Source organism: Moschus berezovskii, chromosome 6 (assembly GCF_049115385.1).
Source record: "Moschus berezovskii isolate FMDL1 chromosome 6, NW_MosBer_1.0, whole genome shotgun sequence".
NCBI lineage: Eukaryota > Metazoa > Chordata > Mammalia > Artiodactyla > Moschidae > Moschus > Moschus berezovskii.
In genome coordinates this window covers 64,101,499-64,121,913 of record NC_142465.1, presented here as the reverse complement: position 1 = coordinate 64,121,913, position 20,415 = coordinate 64,101,499, and the positions used below count along the sequence as shown (strand labels likewise).

At 36.6% G+C, this 20,415-nt stretch overlaps 1 protein-coding gene across 1 annotated transcript; it reads right to left on the bottom strand.

Moving 5' to 3' along the window:
• Positions 1-3,291: 3,291 nt before the first annotated feature.
• On the bottom strand, positions 3,292-4,322 carry LOC129536836 (olfactory receptor 9K2-like). Its single transcript, XM_088836713.1, has one exon. It carries the CDS (start codon positions 4,261-4,263, stop codon positions 3,292-3,294), a length of 972 nt encoding a protein of 323 aa, XP_088692839.1. The 5' UTR covers positions 4,264-4,322.
• Positions 4,323-20,415: the final 16,093 nt, after the last annotated feature.

Genomic DNA, 20,415 nt, shown 5'->3' with positions numbered 1-20,415 from the left:
TTGAGTTTTACACATTCATAAGTGAATGGTCTGTGTCTCGTGCCTTTGTTGGTTCTCTGTGAGCTGTAGTTTCTGGAAAATGAGCAGCTCTCATTCCTGTAACTCTTGTAACCCAGTCATTCGTGTGCCTCCTTCATGAGGATCCAGTGTGGCTGTGGTGCTGTTATCCCTCTGATAGGAACTGTAACTCAGGGTAAAGCCCCAAAGACCTGTTACTTATTTTTATTTTATATTGTACTATATTTTATTTTCAGTGTTGTGTTTGTTTCAGGTGTATAGCAAAGTGATACAGTCATATATATATATGAATATACATGAATATATATATGAATTAACAAAAGCAGTTCCTGTCTTTTGATGGGGAGCTTGTGGTTTGTAATATAAATGGCATTATTTTGAGAGAGGGATAACTTAGGTATGGCATTGGGTTTTTTTTCTTTTTGCAGCTTGAGGCAGTTGTAAAATAACTTAATGTAGTTTTTTGCAACTGTGTATTCTATAGTATTTTTTTCATTTGGTGAAATTTTAACTGTTAATGTTTATGGCATTGCACTTTAAACCATTTATTAAATATTAAAAAAATTGGTATACATGTGCAATGGAAATCGGAATATTATATATGACAAAATAAATCTCAAAATCAGTTTACTCAGTGAAGAAGCTTGAGAGAAAACAGCACATACTGTGTGACTCCATTATAAACCACCCAAAGCACTGGTTATCTAGAAATGGGTTTGGAGGGAAGCATGGCCTGAAAAGAGGCATAACCAACCTTTTGGAAATGAAGGAAATGTTCTGTATCTTGAAGATGTGGTGCTTTTATTGACACCGAAACTCACAGAGTTGTTCACTTTAAATATGTACTGTTTATTTCACACAAATTCTTCCTCAATAATGTGTTTTTTTTTTAAAAATAATGAGCAGATCTTTTTTAGATCCAAGAACTTTCATTTTTGAGCAATGATTCAGAAATATCTTTTTTTAAAAAAGGTTTAATTTTCACATGAAAAATAGAAAGATACTCAAGAAAACAGAAAATTTATGTGTATTTATTATATATTTATTATATATTATAATAAAAACATTATCATTATTAATTAACAATCTATTTAGATATTTCTTATATAAAAATAGAATAATAAAAGGAGGCTAAACTTTTCAATATAATTGCTGTTAGTGTAGCAGCAACCGAGTGAGGATTCAATACCATGAACTCTATCATTTAATTTAATAAAATTTACTAGTTATGACTCTACAATCAGCTATAAGTATAAATGTAATGGGATGTCACAAGATGAGATTAAAGACATAAGAATGTTATAGATAAATGTGCTCTTCGATTTATTTAGGGATATTTTACTAGCACTCTTTTGCATGTAAAATATAGAATTTTTCATGAAACACTCTGAGTCATATAATGAAAAAAGCCTTCAAAGAAAGAAACTCCTGATTCTTTTCAGTTCCACCTCAGCTAAATCTGAAGCACAGTCTTTGCCTGTTAGACTTTAGTGTCATCATTATATTAAACTGAGAAACAGGAGTTTCTGCAAAGTAAAGACAGTTGATTATGGAGCACATAAGCAAAACCAGAATTAGAAAGCTCAGTCTGACCTGACATTATTTTCTTAACTCTTAATGATTAACTATTATTACTCATATTTTCCTCCTCATTTTGTGATGCAGCATTTCCTCAGAGATGCTCAAACATTAGAAGTCATTATTCACTTCCACCTATTTCTTATTTTATAAGCCATTAATCAGTGTTCAGTTTAGTTTACCTATAATTTTAAAGGTATTCCCTCTCTTCACCATCTTGTGTAATCCTTAAAGCAACCATAACCTCTTACTTCAACAATCACACATTTTCTGTGGTTATCTTCTTCCATGAATATTTATCTACTGCAAGTTACCAATATGATTTTTACAAAATGCCTATTAGAACACAATATATCTTTTAAAAAAAAGAAATCCCCAGTGCTCCCTGTTGCCTGCAGAAAAAAGTCATTTATATCATCATCTGTAGAAGCTGCTCTCTCTTTGTAATTTCTACATATGCCTTTATTCACTGGATTTACCAGATGACTATTGTTTAGATATTTTCCCTCAATTAGTGTGATCTCTAAATAGTACAGAAATTATTTACACCTAGGAATTTTTACAGGCAAAGAGTACATAAAAATTCAATAAATATTAATTTGATGAATTAAGTTTCACTAAGGCATATATAACAAAATATGAATTATCTTTACTAGCTTATTTTTATTAGTTTTCTTGTGAAAAAGGAGAATTTTCAAAAATAATTCATCAGCTTAGTAGATATTCAAATGAAGGGAGAAATAATAATGATTTAACTCAGAGAAACCATGAAATAAATGTGCCACTCATTTAGCCATTTGGCAACTGTTAATCACTCAGTCATGTCTGACTCTTTGTGGCCCCATGGACTGTAGCTTGCCAGGTTCCTCTGTCCATGGACTTCTCAGGGAAGAATACAGGAGTAGGTTGCCATTCCCTTTTCCATTAAATACTACTTATATTTCACATTTCAGATTCTATGTACTACAGTCTATCTGATTCTCTCACTGCTGCTGCTAAGTCGCTTCAGTCGTGTCTGACTCTGTGTAACCCCATAGACGGCAGCCCACCAGGCTCCCCCGTCCCTGGGATTCTCCAGGCAAGAACACTGGAGTGGGTTGCCATTTCCTTCTCCAATGCATGAAAGTGAAAAGTGAAAGTAAAGTCGCTCAGTTGTGTCCGACTCTTTGCAACCCCATGGACTGCAGCCTACCAGGTTCCTCCGTCCATGGGATTTTCCAGACAAGCGTACTGGAGTGGGGTGCCATAGCCTTCTCTGGATTCTCTCACTAGACATTCACAAAGATTTCTTCAGTAAATCTAATATTTTGTTCTGTCTTGCTTAGTACATCAGATTGTATTACGTCTACCAAGTAAACATATATCCACATAATATACGTTACTGACTCAAGATAAACAATACATCCCAAACAACACTCGCAGAGTTTGGAGTAAAATTGGAATATGTACTTCCTAAAAACAAACTACAAGGCAATCATGATCATTATCCGAAATGAAGATGAACATAAAATGAAGTACAGAGAAAGTAATTTCATTCCAAAATCAACAGCCAGACAGAACATAGTCCAAATGTATTCTTTGGTAGTAAGTATATAGGATTCAAACAAATAGTCTCTAAGATTAATGGGTATTTTTTTTTTTGATAAATCCTTCCCAAAGTTGTTATAAAACTTAGTGCTTTCAGTTATATTACATTTACTTAATTCTATTTTCAGTTAATATAGAATTAAATAAAAATAGTTTTTTCCCTAGGATCTTCCTCAGAGCTTCTTTGACATCTTTGTTTCTCAGAGAGTAAATCAAAGGATTCAACATAGGAGTGACTAGGGTGTAACACAAGGAGGCCACTTTACTCAGCTCAGGAAATCTGTCAGGGATGAAATACATAAAAATGATGGCACCATACAGTACACTCACGACTCCTAGGTGAGAGCTGCAAGTGGAGAAGACTTTCTTTCGCCCTTCAGTGGAGCGTATTTTTAGAACTGTGGATACAATATATATATAAGACACAATAATGACAATTATGGTAGGCAAAATGATAATGCTGCATAAGAAAAAGGATACCATGTTAGGAATGTAGAGATCAGAACAAGAAATCCTCTGAAGTGGACGGTAATCACAGTAAAAGTGGTCAATGGCCAGAGAAGCACAAAAGGATAAAGTAAATGTCATGCTGGTCTCAATAACTGAGCTGATACAGCCACAAAAATAGGAACCAGCCACCAACTGAACACAGAGACGTGTTGACATCTGAACGGAGTAGAGGAGTGGGTTGCAGATGGCAATGAAGCGGTCATAAGCCATGACTGCCAGGAGAAATCCCTCAGTCACAATGAAGAGGGCAAAGAGAAAGAGCTGGGTCACACAGCCTGCATAGGAGATGGACTTGCTCTCAGACCAGAAGTTGATCATAGCCTTGGGTGCAATAACAGAGGAATAGAAGAGATCAACGAAGGACAGGTTGCCTAGGAAGAAATACATTGGTGTGTTCAGCTGGGGATCAGTCATAATAATGACCATCATGCCAACGTTCCCTAGAAGGATCATGCCATAGATAAGCAGAAAAAGCAGGAAGAGGAGAATGTGGAGCTCTGGGCGGACCCTGAAGCCGACAAGAATGAAGTCCGTCACTTCTGAGTGGTTGCTTGTTCCCCTGTCGCCCATGGCAGAAATCTACTGATAGGCACAAAGCAAAATAAATGAAACTGTGGCTTTGATTCTAGTGCTATCAATACTCTCTAGATGTAGAATTAAATTATTTACAGTTTAATGAGATATTGCATACAAAACAATTTTAATGTCAGGAAGATGCAAGAATTTGAAGTAGATGTCATTAGGCTTCTTAAACTGTTACTCTATTAAGCAGTGAAAGATATTCTTTGGTTATTTTACTAAATCATATGTGGCATGTATTTCTGCAAAAAATTAGCATATTTTATTGCCTAAAATTACTCACATTCTAAATTTCTACTCTTAATATATTTACAGGTAAGTGATTTTCTTCATTTAAAATAGCAGTATTTCATATTATCGAAAATAGGAGCAATTAATCTAATCTTTAAGATAGTATTTATAGCCATTATGATAGCTATGATAGCCATTACATGACAGTAGTAAATATATAAAAAATATTTTTACCTTATTTTAGCTCAATATATGTAGCTTTCCTTATTGTAGCCATCTTTGAAAACAGAATAAAGATAGTTGTTTTTGGTGTGTTAAAATTAATAACACAAAAATGACACTTAGAAGATAAAGCTCTACAAAGCTATTTTGAAACATTATTCTTTTCTCGGGTCAAAGCCATTATCCCAAATACACACATTTTTATTGTAACATTATAAATACTTCTTTTCCATTCAGTTCAGTTCAGTTCAGTCGCTCAGTCGTGTCTGACTTTCCGCGACCCCATGAATCACAGCACGCCAGGCCTCCCTATCCATCACCAACTCCCGGAGTACACTCATTAACAGTCAATTAAAAAATCATAATCATTTAGCCTTATTTTTGAAGCAGAGAGAAGGTAGCAAATATTTCAATCCTTACACTACAATGAATGACTTTCTACCAAGGCTCCATCAATTTAAGAGATCTCACTATTTAAACAATGCAAGCAAACTTCACTGACTTACAGACAGGAAAATTCCTTTCCTAAATTCTGTTATATTGTATGTGTCTTAAGATAAAGATAAGTGGGTAATTACAATTATTTAAAGCCCACAGCAACTTGTATTGTCCAGAGTCTATGATCATGAGCTAGAGTATCAGCAGAGATGTTTATGTTGTCCTTAGTTATTTATAAGCCTGTGAAACCTTCCTCAGGATATTTCAGCACTGAGGTTTTACTCATCCTCTGTGATGGATTCCACTGGGAGAAGAGTAGCAGTAAAGAACCTGCTTGCCAATGCAGGAGCCATAAGTGACACAGGTTCAATTCCTGGGTTGGGAAGACCCCCTGGAGAAGGTCATGGCCACCTACTCTAATATTCGTGCCTGGAGAATCCTATGGACAGAGGAGCCTGGTGGGATACAGTCCACAGGGTCGCAAAGAGTTGGATACAACTGAAGTGACTTGGCACATACACAATCATAAATTCAATTATGGTGACATAAGTGCAGACTCTTGGGCTATTGTCTATGAGGACTTAAGTAACCTAAGGTACAAACAAACAGTCTAATAATAGTTAAAAGCAAGGGACTTTCCCTTCTCTAGTGTATATCCTTTGGGAAAGCTTTCTGGACTTCATTTTCTACACTGACAAAAACTTTCCAGTATTATCACATAGATATTCATAGACATAGAAAAGAAATTTAAAAGTCTGTACTATATGAAACAAGTTTTAGATAAATAAATATTTGAAACTATGTAGTAAATTATTCTTGCTATTTTAAAAAGAGAAAAATTCACTTTGAAATTATGATTGCCTGTATTTCTTGATATAGCTATATTTTATGATATGACAAATGCCCTCTAAACCACAAATTCAAAGTCACATAATGGTTGCTAATTCCATTCTCCTATATTTAAATACCAAACAGAAAATATACTGGAGGAAATATGCATTAAATTAAATTATCTTTATATCTTTAGTAAAATATTTATGATTAGGATTTCTATTTAAAAATTCCTTTAAAACTACAATGTGATTAAAAGACTACATTAAAATCACAGACATACTACTCCATTTAATAAGTCAAATTTGATAATAACGTCATTTTCTTAAATATTTTAAGTAAATTTTAATATTATTTTTTAAAAATCAGTTTTTAAATTAAAAAGTATGTTTAGAATTTATCTGGGTTTTTTAAGTGTATAGAGAGCAAAAATGATGTGGGGCCAGATACTGTCTTTATTACAACTGAGTATTAGTAAAAGTTTAATCAGTTTCGGCTTTCCTGGTGACTCAGTCAGTAAAGAATCTGCCTATAATGCAGGAGACCTGGGTTCAATCCCTGGGTTGGGAAGATCCCCTGGAGGAGGGCATGGCAAACCATTCCAGTATTCTTACCTGGAGAATCCCCATGTACAGAGGAGCCTAGTGGGCTACAGTCCATGGGGTTGCAAAGAGTGGGCTATAACTGAGTGACTAAGCAAAATCAGTTTAGGAAAAGAAGGTACTTTAGGAATTTTAGACAGGAAAAAATTAACTAAGGTTAGGTAAGGCCTACTGGTCATCTGGAAAAGGTCAATTATCATTCTAATTCCAAAGAAAGGCAATGGCAAATAATGCTTAAACTACTGCACAATTGCACTGGTCTCACATGATAGTAAAGTAATGCTCACATTCTCCAAGCTAGGCTTCAATAGTACGTGAACCATGAACTTCCAGATGTTCAAGCTGGATTTAGAAAAGGCAGAGGAACCAGAGATCAAATTGCCAACATCCGCTGGATCATCAAAACAGCAAGAGAGTTCCAGAAAAATATCTACTTCTGCTTTATTGACTATGCTAAAGCCTTTGATTGTGTGGACCACAACAAACTGGAAAATTCTTAAAGAGATGGGAATAGCAGACCACCTGACCTGCCTCTTGAGAAATCTGTATGCAGGTCAGGAAGCAACAGGCAGAACTGGACATGAAAAACAGACTGGTTTCAAATAAAGAAAGGAGTAAGTCAAGGCTGTATATGGCCACCCTGCTTATTTAACTTATATGCAGAATACATCATGAGAAACACTGGGCTGTTTGAAGCACAAGCTAGAATCAAGATTGCTGGGAGAAATATCAATCACCTCAGACATGCAGATGACACCACCCTTATGGCAGAAAGTAAAGAAGAACTAAAGAGCCTCTGATGAAAGTGAAAGGAGAGTGAAAAAGTTGGCTTAAAGCTCACCATTCAGAACACTAAGATCATGGCATCAGGTCCCATAAGTTCAGTTCAGTTGCTCAGTCGTATTTGACTCTGCGACCCCATGAACTGCAGCATGCCAGGCCTCCCTGTCCCTCACCAACTCCCAGAGTCTACCCAAACTCATGTTCATTGAGTTGGTGATGCCATCCAACCATCTCATCCTCTGTTGTCCCCTTCTCCTCCTGCCCTCAATCTTTCCCAGCATCAGGGTCTTTTCCAATGAATCAGTTCTTCGCATCAGGTGGCCAAAGTACTGAAGTATATGACTACTGGAAAAACCATAGCCTTGACTAGACAGCCCTTTTTTGGCAAAGTAATGGCTCTGCTTTTTAATATCAATTCATTAAACAGATGGGGAAACAATGGAAACAGTGACAGACTTTATTTTTTATTTTTTTTTTTGGGGGGGCTCCAAAATCACTGCAGATGGTGACTGCAGCCATGAAATTAAAAGACACTTACTTCTTGGAAGGAAAGTTATGACCAACCTAGACAGCATATAAAAAAATGGACATGTATTTGAGTAAACTCTGGGAGTTGGTGATGGACAAGGAGACCTGGCGTGCTGCAGTCAATGGCTTTGCAGAGTCGGACATGACTGAGCTACTGAACTGAACTGGACTGAATTGATTAGTCATCTGTATGTTTTTTGGAAAAATGGTTATTCAGGTCCTCTGGCTGTTTTTTAGTCAAGTTGTTTTCTTACTTTTTTGTTTTGTTTTTGAAGTTGAATGGTATGAGATTTTGTGCTTTGGATATTATCCTTTAATCAGATATACTCTTTACAAATATTTTCTCTTTTTCAGTAGGCAGCCCTTTCATTATATTGACAGTTTCCTTCAGTCTGCAAAAGATTTTTGTCTTGATGTAGTCTCATTTGTTAATTTTTACTTTTGTTATCCTTGCTAGAGGAGACAGATCAAAAATATATTGCTAAGACTGAGGTGAAAGAGCAAACTCTCTATGGCTTCTTCCAAGAATTTTATGGTTTCAGATCCTATTTTAAGTCCAATTCAGTTTATTTTTATATATGGTATGAGGAAGTAAATAAATCTGATTCATTTGCATGTAGCTATGCAGGTTTCTCAACACCATGGATCGAAGAATCTGCCTTTTCCCCATTGTGTATTCTTGCCTCCTTTATTGTAGATTAATTGACATATAAACCTGGATTTACTCCTGGGCTTTTTATTCTGTTCCATTGATCTATGTGTCTATTTTTGTGCCAGTACTATACTGTTTTGATTATTTAGCTCTGTAGTATAGTTTGAAATAAAGGATCACAACATTTCCAGTTTTGTCCTTCTTTCTCAAGAAAATTTTGGCAATTTGGGAACTTTTATTAATGTGCTTCCATACAATTTTAGAACTACTCGTTGTATCCTGTTTCAGTTCAGTTCAGTTCAGTTCAGTTCAGTTCAGTTGCTCAGTCATGTCCGACTCTTTGTGACCCCATGAATCACACGCCAGGCCTCCCTGTCCATCACCAACTCCCGGAGTTCACTCAAACTCATGTCCATCAAGTTGGTGATGCCATCCTGTTTAAATATACCATTAGCATTTAAATAGGGATTGCACTGTTTCTGTAGGTTTTCTTATGGTGTATCTTTCTGCTTGTTTGTGTTGTTTTAAATTTCTTTTATCAGTGTCTCACATTTTTCCAAGTTCAGATCTTTTGTCTCCTTCAGTTCAGCTCAGTCGCTCAGTCGTGTCCGACTCTTTGAGACCCCATGAATCACAGCACTCCAGGCCTCCCTGTCCATCACCAACTCCTGGAGTTCACTTAAACTCATATCCATCGAGTCGGTGATGCCATCCAGCCATTTCATTCTCTGTCGTCCCCTTCTCCTCCCGCCCCCAATCCTTCCCAGCATCAGAGTCTTTTCCAGTGAGTCAACTCGTCGCATGAGGTGGTCAAAGTATTGGAGTTTCAGCTTTAGCATCAGTCCTTCCAATGAACACCCAGGATTGATCTCCTTCAGAATGGACTGGTTGGATCTCCTTGCAGTCCAAGGGACTCTCAAGAGTCTTCTCCAGCACCACAGTTCAAAAGCATCTTCTTCGGCGATCAGCTTTCTTCACAGTCCAACTCTCACATCCATACATGACCACAGAAAAAACCATAGCCTTGACTAGACGGACCTTTGTTGGCAAAGTAATGTCTCTGCTTTTTAATATACTATCTAGGTTGGTCATAACTTTCCTTCCAAGGAGTAAGCGTCTTTTAATTTCATGGCTGCAGTCAGCATCCACAGTGATTTTGGAGCCCCAACAAATAAAGTCTGACACTGTTTCCACTGTTTCCCCATCTATTTCCCATGAAGTGATGGGACCAGATGCCATGATCTTTGTCTCCTTAGTTAGATTTAAACCTAGATGCTTTATTATTTTTGATGTAATTATAAATTGGATTAAAAAAAATTCTTTCTTGTTCATGGTTAGTGTATAGAAACACTACAGAATTCTGTATATTAAGCTTTTTATCTGGTTATTTTACTGAATTCCTTTATTAAGTCTAATAGTTTTTTTGTTGACATCTTTAGGATTTTCTGTGCAGAGAATCATATTATTTGCAAACATTAACAGTTTATTTTTCTTTCCAATTTGGATTATTTTTCTTTTCCTTGTCTGATCTTACCTATTCCTAATTTAGAAGAAGTACCTTCAACTTTTCATTGTTAAGCATAAGGGTGGTTGGGGGTTTGTTACTTATGGCCTTTATTATGTTGAGATATGATGACTCTAGATCTTCACTGTTGATCATTTAAAGGACAATGGATGTTGAATCATGTCAAAAGATTTTTCTGTATCTAGTCAGATGATCATATAACTTATTTTCAATTAGTGATGAGGTGATCACATTGGCTGAATTGTTGACTGACTCATCCTTGAATGCTGGATAAATCCCACTTGAAGATAGCATATGGTACTTTTAATCTATTGTTGAAAATTTTTTGTTAATATCTTGTTGAAGATTTTTGCATCTATATTTAACAGTGATGTCGGCCTTTACTTTTCTTCTGTTATGGTGTCGTGCCTGGTTTTGTCGTCAGGGTGATGATGTTGGCCTCATTCAAGAAGTTTGAAAGCTGTTCCTTCCTTTAAAATTTTTGGAATAGTTTGAGAAGGATAGGTGTTATCATTCCTTGAAATGGAATGACACTTGCAGTAGTATTCACCTGTGAAATTGTGTGGTCTGGAATTCTGCTTGTTGGGAGGTTATTACTGATTAAATTTAATTACTGGCAATCAGTCTGTTCATTTTTTTCTTTCTTCTTGATATAGTCTCAGGAGATTATACATTTCTAGGAATTTGTTCTTCTAAGTTATTCATTTTATTGGCATATGATTATTCTTAGTAATGTTTTATTATTCTTTTGGGGACTTTACTGATGGCTCAGCAGTAAAGAATCTGCCTGCAATGTAGGAGACACAGGAAATATGAGTTCAATCCCTGGGTCAGGAGGATCTCTTGAAGGAGGGCATGACAACCTTCTCTGGTACTGTTGCCTATAGAATCCCACTGTCAGTAGCCTGGTGAGCTACAATCCAAATGGTCACAAAGAGTCAGATACTACTGAGCAGTGAGCATCTAATTCTTTGTATTTCTGTGGTTTGTCTGTAATTTTTTCTCTTTTGTTTTGGATTGTATATATTTGAGTTCTCTTTTATTCTGATGAGTCTGACCAAAAGTTTATTAATTTTGTTTATCTTTTCAAAGAATTGATTTTTGTTTCATTGGTCTTTCTATTGTTTGTTAGTCTCTCAATTTTATTTATTTCTGTTCTAATCTTTTCTTTCTTTCTTACTACTCACTTTACTTTGTAGTAGTCTTAATTTTTTCTTCCTTTTTTTTCTTTTAAAGTTCCTTTAGGTATAAGATTAGATAGTTTCTTTGAGATTTTTCTTCCTTTGTACCATTACAAACTTCCCTCTTGGGACTTCTTTTCCTGCTTCCCATAGTTTGAATCATTGTTTCTCACTTTTGTTTTTCTCCCGTTACTTTTGATTTCCTCTTGATTTCTGCACTGACTCATTGGTTATTTAGTAGCATATTGCTTCATCTCCACATGTTTTTGTATTTTTTTCTTATAGCTGATTTCTGCATGCATGCATGCTGATTCACTTCAGTCTTGTCTGAATCTTTACGATCCTATATACCATCTCCTGCCAAGTCCCTCTGTCTATGGGGTTTTCCCCAGAAAGAATACTGGAGTGAGTTGCCATGCCCTCTTTCAAGAGATTTTCTCAACCCAGGGATTGAACCTGACTCTCCTGCATCTCCTTCACTCAGGCAGGTTCGTTACCACTGAGTCACGAGGGAAGCCCATAGTTGATTTCTAGTATCATACTACTGTAGTCAGAAAAGATGCTTAATATTATTCCAGTCTTCTTAAATATACTGAGACTTGTTTTATGACCTAGTATTTGAACTTTCCTGAAGAATGCTCTGTGTACATGGAGGAGAATGCTCTGTATGGACGGAAGAGTCTGGTAGGCTGTAGTCCATGGGGTCGCTAAGAGTCAGACACGACTGAGTGACTTCACTTTCACTTTCCACTTTCATGCACTGGAGAAGGAAATGACAACCCACTCCAGTGTTCTTGCCTGGAGAATCCCAGGGATGGGGGAGCCTGGTGGACTGCCATCTATGGGGTCGCACAGAGTCAGACATGGCTGAAGAGACTTAGCAGCCAGCAGTATACTGGTATATACTGCCATATATATATATATGGGTTTCCCTGGTGATTCAGCAGTGAAGAATTGCCTGAAATGCAGGGGAACGTGGTTTTGATCCCGGGTCAAGAAGATCCCCTGGAGAAGGAAATGGCAACCCTCTCCAGTATTCTTGTATGGAAATCCCACGGACAGAGGAGTCTGGTGGACTACAAATCCAAGGGGTCACAAGAGTTGGACACAACTTAGTGACTAAATCACCACCACCAAATATCTATAACAATATTTATGAGTGCTGAGTCGCTTCAGTCATGCCTAACACCTTGCAACCCTATGGATTCTGTCAGGCTCCTCTGTCCACGGGATTCTCCAGGCAAGAATACCGGAGTGGGTTGCCCTGCCCTCCGTATCTATATCTGTATCATCTCTAGCTCTATATCTATATAGACACATATAAATTTCTTCTCATCTAAGGTGTCATTTAAGGTCAGTGTTTTCTGACTGGTTTTCTTTTAGGATGATCTGTCCTTTGACATATATGGGATTTTATCATCCCCTACTCCTATTGTGTTAATGTCAATTTATCCCTTTGTTTGTTAGTATTCGCTTTATATATTTAGTTGCTCTGATACTGGGTACATACATATATATTTATAAATGCTATATTTTCTTTCACAAATGATACTTTAATAATTCTATAGTTTTCTTTTTTGTCTTGTTACTACCTCTGCTTTACAGTCTATTTTGTCTGATGTAAGTATTGTCACCTCAGCTTTTTTTTGTTTCCAATTTCATGGAATACCTTTTTTCATCCCTACACTTTCAGTCTATTTATCTTTAGATCTGAAGTGAGTATTTTGTAGGCAGCATATATAAAATCTTGTTTCCTTTCAGCCACTTTATCTCTTTGGATTGGAGCATTTAGTCGATTTATATTTAAAGTCATTATGATATGTATATACTTATGGCAGTTTCTTAACTATTCTCTGGTTATTTTTCATTCCTTTATTCTTTTGCTCCTTTCCATTGTGATTTAATGACTATCTTTGGAGCTATGTTTGGATTCCTTTCTTTGTTTTGTTTGCATATGTGTTGTAATATTTTTGTTTGTCTTTACCATGAGGTTCATATATAACAACACTGTTAACTATATTTCTGTTTATCTACCTATCTATAGATATCTCTCTCTGTACATATGATTATTTTAAGTTAATTATGTCTTCAGTTTGAATGCATTCTAACAACTCTACATTTTAAACTCATTTCCATATTTAATGGTCTTGACATCATATTTTACATATTTTATTTTGTATATCTTTATTACATATTGTGAGTATAAATTGTTTTTCTACTTTTGCCTGTTAACCTTCCTACTAGCTTTATAAGTGGTTGATCTACTACTTTTACTGATTTTACTTTTATAACTGGTTGATCTACTACTTTTGTTTTTCTTTACCAATGAGATTGTTTTCTTTCTTAATTTTCCCATTTCTAGTGTGGCCTTTTCTTCTTCACTTCAAGTCCCTTTAACATTGCTTGCAAAGTCCATTTAGTGATACTTAAACAATTTAGCTTTTCTTTCTCTGTAGAAATCTCTATCTCTCCTTCAAATCTTAATGATAACATTGCTGGGTAGAGTATTCTTAGTTCTAGGTTTTTCCTTTTATCATTTTGATTATATTATGCCCATGCTATCTTTCTGGCATGCCTATTTTCTGCTAAAAAAAGAGTTTCCTTGAACATAATTACTTTCTTTTGTCTTATTACTTTTAAGAGTCTCCATTATCTTTAGTGGGCTTCTCTTGTGGCTCAGCTGGTAAAGCATCAGTCTGCAATGTGGGAGACCTGGGTTCAATCCCCTGGAGAAGGGAAAGGTTACCCATTCCAATATTGGTCACAAAGAGTTGGACACGACTGAGAGACTTTCACTTCATTATCTTTAATAGTTGGCATTTTAATTTTAAAATGTGTCTTGGTGCAGTGAGTTCATCTTATTTGAAACTCAGTACTTCTTGGACCTGGGTTTTTCCTTCCCCAGGTAGGGAATTTTTCAACCACTTTTTTCTTCAGATAAGTTTTCCACTCCTTTCTATTTCCTTCCTTCTGGAACCTCTATAATGTGAATGCTGATAGACCTGATGCCATCCCAAAGGTCCCTTAAACCCTTCTCATTTTTCAAAAATTCTTTTTCTCTTTTTTTCCTGTTAATCTTGTGTGATTATGACTCTATCTGTCTTTTAGAGAACTGATCCATTCCTCTGTTAGATCTAATCTGCTGCTGATTCCTCCTGCTGTTGTTTTTTTAATTCAGTGTATTCTTCAGCCCTATTTGATTTTTACTTATATTTTATAAATCTCCTGAAATTTGTGATGTGTTCACCCATTCTTATTCTGAGTTCAATGAGCATATTTAGATTATTACCATCAACTCTTCATCTGGTAGATTGCTTATCTCCACTTTATCTTTTTCTTGAGGTTTTGTCTTGTTTCATCATCTGGAATATATTTCTCTATCTCCTTATTTTGTCCAATTCTCTATGTATTTTTCTATGTGCATCAGTTATATTTCCCAATCTTGGAGAAGTGATTTTATGTAGGAAACATCCAAAGAGGCTCAGCATCACTCTCTCTTCTGGTCACCAGAAATATATGCTTCAGTGATGCCCTCATACAGGCTGAATGCACCATTCTGTTATTGCAGGACTGACTACAACCTGTGTGCTGGTAGGTGGTGCTGGTCCCTAGTTCAGTAGTCCATGAGACTGTGATTACTATGTTGACTTTGGGCCTACCAGAGGACAAGGCAGTTATCATCATGATTTGCTGTGCAGCAGAGGTGTGAGGTAATGCTGCTATTGGCCCACTGGAGAGCAGAGCCAGTTTCCATGTTGCTGTCTACTTAGCATAGGGCTGGTGCTGGCCTGCTGGGGATAGGCCAACAAGTGACTGTCTGCATAGCTCAATGGATCTTGGGCCTGAAGTTGACTTGCTGATGGGTGGTAAGCTCCCCAGTGATGATAGGGTAAATAGACTTTTACAAAATGACACTTGCAAGGCTGATGTCATCACAGTAGAACGAACTCCTTAAAATGGCTGTTTCCAGTATTCCTTTCCAAAGTGGGAGACCCAGTTGCCTTCTGCCTCTCCAGGAAGCTCTCCAAGGTCAGCAAGTGGATCTGAGCCAGGCTTCTTTCAAATGACTGCCTGTGCTCTGGGACTCACAATATATGAGATTTTGTGTGTACCCTTAATGATTGGACTTTCTTTTTCCTATAGCCCTCCAGATCTTCTGAATAGAAAGTCTATAAGTTTTTAATGTGAGATGTTCTGAGGGCTTATCTTTCCTGTGCAGGATCCCTTGGGCTGGTGAGCCTGATGTGGGGCTTGAACTATGCCATTCATTTGAGAGGACCTCTATAATTATGATATTCCTTCCATTTGTGGGTCCTGATTATAATATGTCTCCTCCCCTCCAATCTTTCTCATTGTTCTTTCCTTTCTATTTATGCATCTACAGAAAATATTGTTGGATATTTCTTAGGATGTTCATACAGATAACTACTCTGTAAGTAGTTGTGATTAACTACTCTGTAAGTAGTTGTGTGTCTGTAGGAAGAGGTGAGTTTGAGGTTGACCTACTCTGACATCTTGGCCATAACCTTCCCTTATAAATTTACCTTCAAAACATCTAAACACAATATTAACAAATAATACACTTCAATACGCAAAGAATAAGAATCTCACTGAAGTGTGCACTTATCCTATAAATATAAAGATCACTGAACTTTGAAAAATAATGAATTTAAGATGCTTCCACAACTACTTGTGAGCAAAACTACCACATCTAGTAGTGAGCAAAAAAACTACTATGAGATGTGCCTTCCATGATAAAATCCAAACTGTATAAATTCTATGAGCCAACTACTTTACAATATTGTATAGTAGCAACAAATGGCTGTACTGCCCAAGGAAATGGAAACAATTCAAGAAAAATTTAAACATGAATACACAGCAATTGAAACAAATCAAACATAAGCACAGAATTATAATGGAAAAAGTTAACAGACATTCAGAGATAACTGAGAAAATGTAACAAACATAAGTGGAAAACAATAGAAAAGGAAAATATTAGAAATTATAATAGGCAAGTCTTCTTTTCAAAGTGGATGACAACTCTAAACACACAGATACAAGAAAATTCATAAAAACCCAAGCAGGAAGAACAGAAATAAAATTGATGAAGGCACATGAGGATAAAATTTCTGAAAATAGGTGAAAAAGAGAATATTGTCGGAATAGCAGGAAGGAAAATGAAACATTACATGTCATCAAATAAAAGTTAAAGCATAGACTTTTGTCAGAAAAATTCAGACCAGAAGACAATAGAATACCATCTTTAAAGAGCCAAAAGACAGGAGAGTGGAGACCACATGAAAACCTTCTATCTAGGAAAATGGGTATATTTTTCCTTGTCTCTATTGCTTTTAGCTTCTCTTCTTCTCACAGCTATTTGTAAGGCCTTCTCAGACAGCCATTTTGCTTTTTTGCATTACATTTCCATTGGGATGTTCTTGATCCCTGTCTCCTATACAATGTCATGAACTTCCATCTATAGTTCATCAGGGACTCTGTCTATCAGATCTAGTCCCTTAAATCTATTTCTCACTTCCACTGTATAATCATAAAGGATTTGATTTAGGTCATACCTGAATGGTCTAGTGGTTTTCCCTACCTTCTTCAATTTAAGTCTGAATTTGGCAATAAGGCATTCATGACCTGAGCCACAGTCAGCTCCTGGTCTTACTTTGCTGACTGTATAGAGCTTCGCCATCTTTGGCTGCAAAGAATATAATCAATCTGATTTCGGTGTTGGCCGTCTGGTGATGTCCATGTGTAGAGTCTTCTCTTGTGTTGTTGAAAGAGGGTGTTTACTATGACCAGTGCATTCTCTTGGCAAAACTCTATTAGCCTTTGCCCTGCTTCATTCTGTACTCGAAGGCTAAATTTGCCTGTTATTCCAGGTATTTCTTGACTTCCTACTTTTGCATTCCAGTCCCCTATAATGAAAAGCACATCTGGTTTTGGGTGTTAGTTCTAAAAGGTCTTGTAGGTTTTCATAGAACCGTTCAACTTCAGTTTCTTCAGCATTACTGGTTGGGGTATAGACTTGGATTACTGTGATATTGAATGGTTTGTCTTGGAAATGAGCAGAGATCATTCTGTCATTTTTGAGATTGCATCCAAGTACTGCATTTCGGACTCTTTTGTTAGCAAGAATAGCAAGGAGAGATGAGAAAGCCTTTCTCGGTGATCAGTGCAAAGAAATAGAGGAAAACAATAGAATGGGAAGGACTAGAGATCTCTTCAAGAAAATTAGAGATACCAAGGGAACATTTCATGGAAAGATGGGCTCAATAAAGGTCAGAAATTGTATGAACCTAACAGAAGCAGAAGATATTAAGAAGAGGTGTCAAGAATACACAGAAGAACTATACAAAAAATATCTTCATGACGCAGATAACCACAATTGTGTGATCACTCACCTAGAGCCAGACATCCTGGAATGCAAAGTCAAGTGGGCCTTAGGAAGCATCACTATGAACAAAGCTAGTGGAGGTGATGGAATTCCAGTTGAGCTATTTCAAATCCTAAAAGATGATGCTGTGATAGTGCTGCACTCAGTATATCAGCAAATTTGGAAAACTCAGCAGTGGCCACAGGACTGGAAAAAGTCAGTTTTCATTCCAATCCCAAAGAAAGGCAATGCCAAAGAATTCTCAAACTACCACACAATTGCACTCATCTCACATGCTAGTAAAGTATTGCTCAAAATTCTCCAAGCTGGGCTACAACAATATGTGAACCGTGAACTTCCAGGTGTTCAAGCTGGTTTTAGAAAAGACAGAGGAATTAGAGATCAAACTGCCAACATCTGCTGGATCATCAAAAGAGAATTCCAGTAAAACATATATTTCTGTGTTATTGACTATGCCAAAGCTTTTAATTGTGTGGATCACAATGAACTGTGGAAAATTCTTCAAGAGATGGGAATACCAGACCACCTGGCCTGCCTCTTGAGAAATCTGTATGCAGGTCAGGAAGCAACAGTTAGAACTGGACATGAAACAACAGACTGGTTCCAAATAGGAAAAGAAGCATGTCATGGCTGTATATTGTCACCCTGCTTACTTAACCTACATGCAGAATACATCATGAGAAATGCTGGTCTGGATGAAGCCCAAGCTGGAATCAAGATTGCTGGGAGAAATATCAATAACCTCAGACATGCAGATGATACCAGCCTTATGGCAGAAAGTGAAGAAGAACTAAAGAGCTTTCTTGATGAAAGTGAAAGAGGAGAGTGAAAAAGTTGGCTTAAAGCTCAACATTCAGAACACTAAGATCATGGCATCTGGTCCCATCAATTCATGGCAAATAGATGGGGAAACAATGGAAACACTATACCGAGACTTTATTTTTTTGGGCTCCAAAATCACTGAAAATGGTGACTGCAGCCATGAAATTAAAGACACTTGCTCCTTGAAAGGAAAGTTATGACCAACCTAGACAGCAAATTAAAAAGCAGAGACATTACTTTGACAACAAAGGTCCATCTAGTCGATGCTATGGTTTTTCCAGTAGCCGTGTATTGATGTGAGAGTTGGACTATAAAGAAAGGTGAGCACTGAAGAACTGATGCTTTTGAACTGTGGTGTTGGAGAAGACTCTTGAGAGTCCCTTGGACTGCAAGGAGATCAAATCAGTCCATCCTAAAGGAGATCAGTCCTGAGTGTTCATTGGAAGGACTGATGTTGAAGCTGAAACGCCAATACTTCGACTATCTGATGCGAAGAGCTGATTCATTTGAAAAGACCTTGATGCTGGGAAATATTGAAGGTGGGAGGAGAAGGGGATGACAGAGGATAAGATGGTTGGATGGCATCACCGACTCAGTGGAGATAAGTTTGAATAAACTCCGGGAGTTGGTGATGCACAGGGAGGCCTGGCGTGCTGCGGTCCATGGGGTCGCAAAGAGTCGGACATGACTGTGAGAATGAACTGAACTGATCCAGGAAAAACTGCTTGGATAAAGGAAAACTGATAGAATGCATTATGTAAAAATTGTACTATATTAAATGCCAAAGATTTTCTAGTAAAGGGAAACAATATCAAAAGAAACTTAATATCCCAAAGAACAATTTGAAATGCACAGAACATAAATGTGGTCTTAAAAAATTATGTAAGATTTCTTCTTTCCCAAAATGTTTGTTGAGAAATCTTTTTATATTCTAGAGTGGTGATCATACAACTATAGTCTGAGTGTTGAATCCGCATACCCATTCAGTTATCTGTTGTCCCTGGCTTCTTTCACATCATAAAGGCAGAAGTGAGGATGTGGGAAGTGAATGCATTTCTTTCTCTTTCAGTATGCCTCTTGTATTGTTTCTCTTTTTGTTTACTGCACCTACTGTGGAAACCTTGCCATGGTTCTCAGTCATGAGATACTTTCAGACTTCTGAGATCCTTTTACATCACCTTTTCTAGTGCCTTGAAATCATAGGTAAAGCTATGACATTCTGATCTTCCTAATTCCTTTGTAACTTCCAATTTACCCAGAAAAAAACACAATTAAAAAAGACACGTTCTCCCCAATATTCACTATAGCACTATTTATAATAGCCAGGTTGGAGAAGAAATCTAAATGTTCATTGAGAGAGGAATAGAAAAAGAAGATGTGGTATATATGTATGTATGTAGTGGAATGTTACTCAGCCATATAAATGAAGAAACAATGTCACTTGCAGTAGTATAGATGACTGTCATACTTAATGCAGTAAATCAGAGAATAGCAAATATATAGTATCACTTATATGCAGAATCGAAAAAAATGGTACAAATGAACTTATTTATAACAGAGATATATAGTTATGGATGTAGAAAACAAACTTATGGTTACAGGAGAGAAAAGGGGTAAAGGATAAATTGGGACACTGGGATTGACACATACTCACTTCTATATATCAAATAGATAACTAATAGGATTCCGTTGTATAACACTGGGAACTCAATACTCTGTAATGCCCTACATGTGAAATGTATTTAAAGATGAGTGGATATATATATATATATGTATAATCGATTCACTTTGTTGTAAGCAGAAACTAACACAAAATTTTACATCAACTATACTCCAATTAATATTTTTAAAATATCACTCCTTCTTTAACAACATTACTCCCATTGACTGATTAGATTTTTCTCTGTACTAATCTTAATACAAGC

Coding starts and splice junctions, on each gene's coding strand:
- LOC129536836 (XM_088836713.1), bottom strand. CDS start 4,263: ATGGGCGACAGGGGAACAAGCAACCACTCAGAAGTGACGGACTTCATT.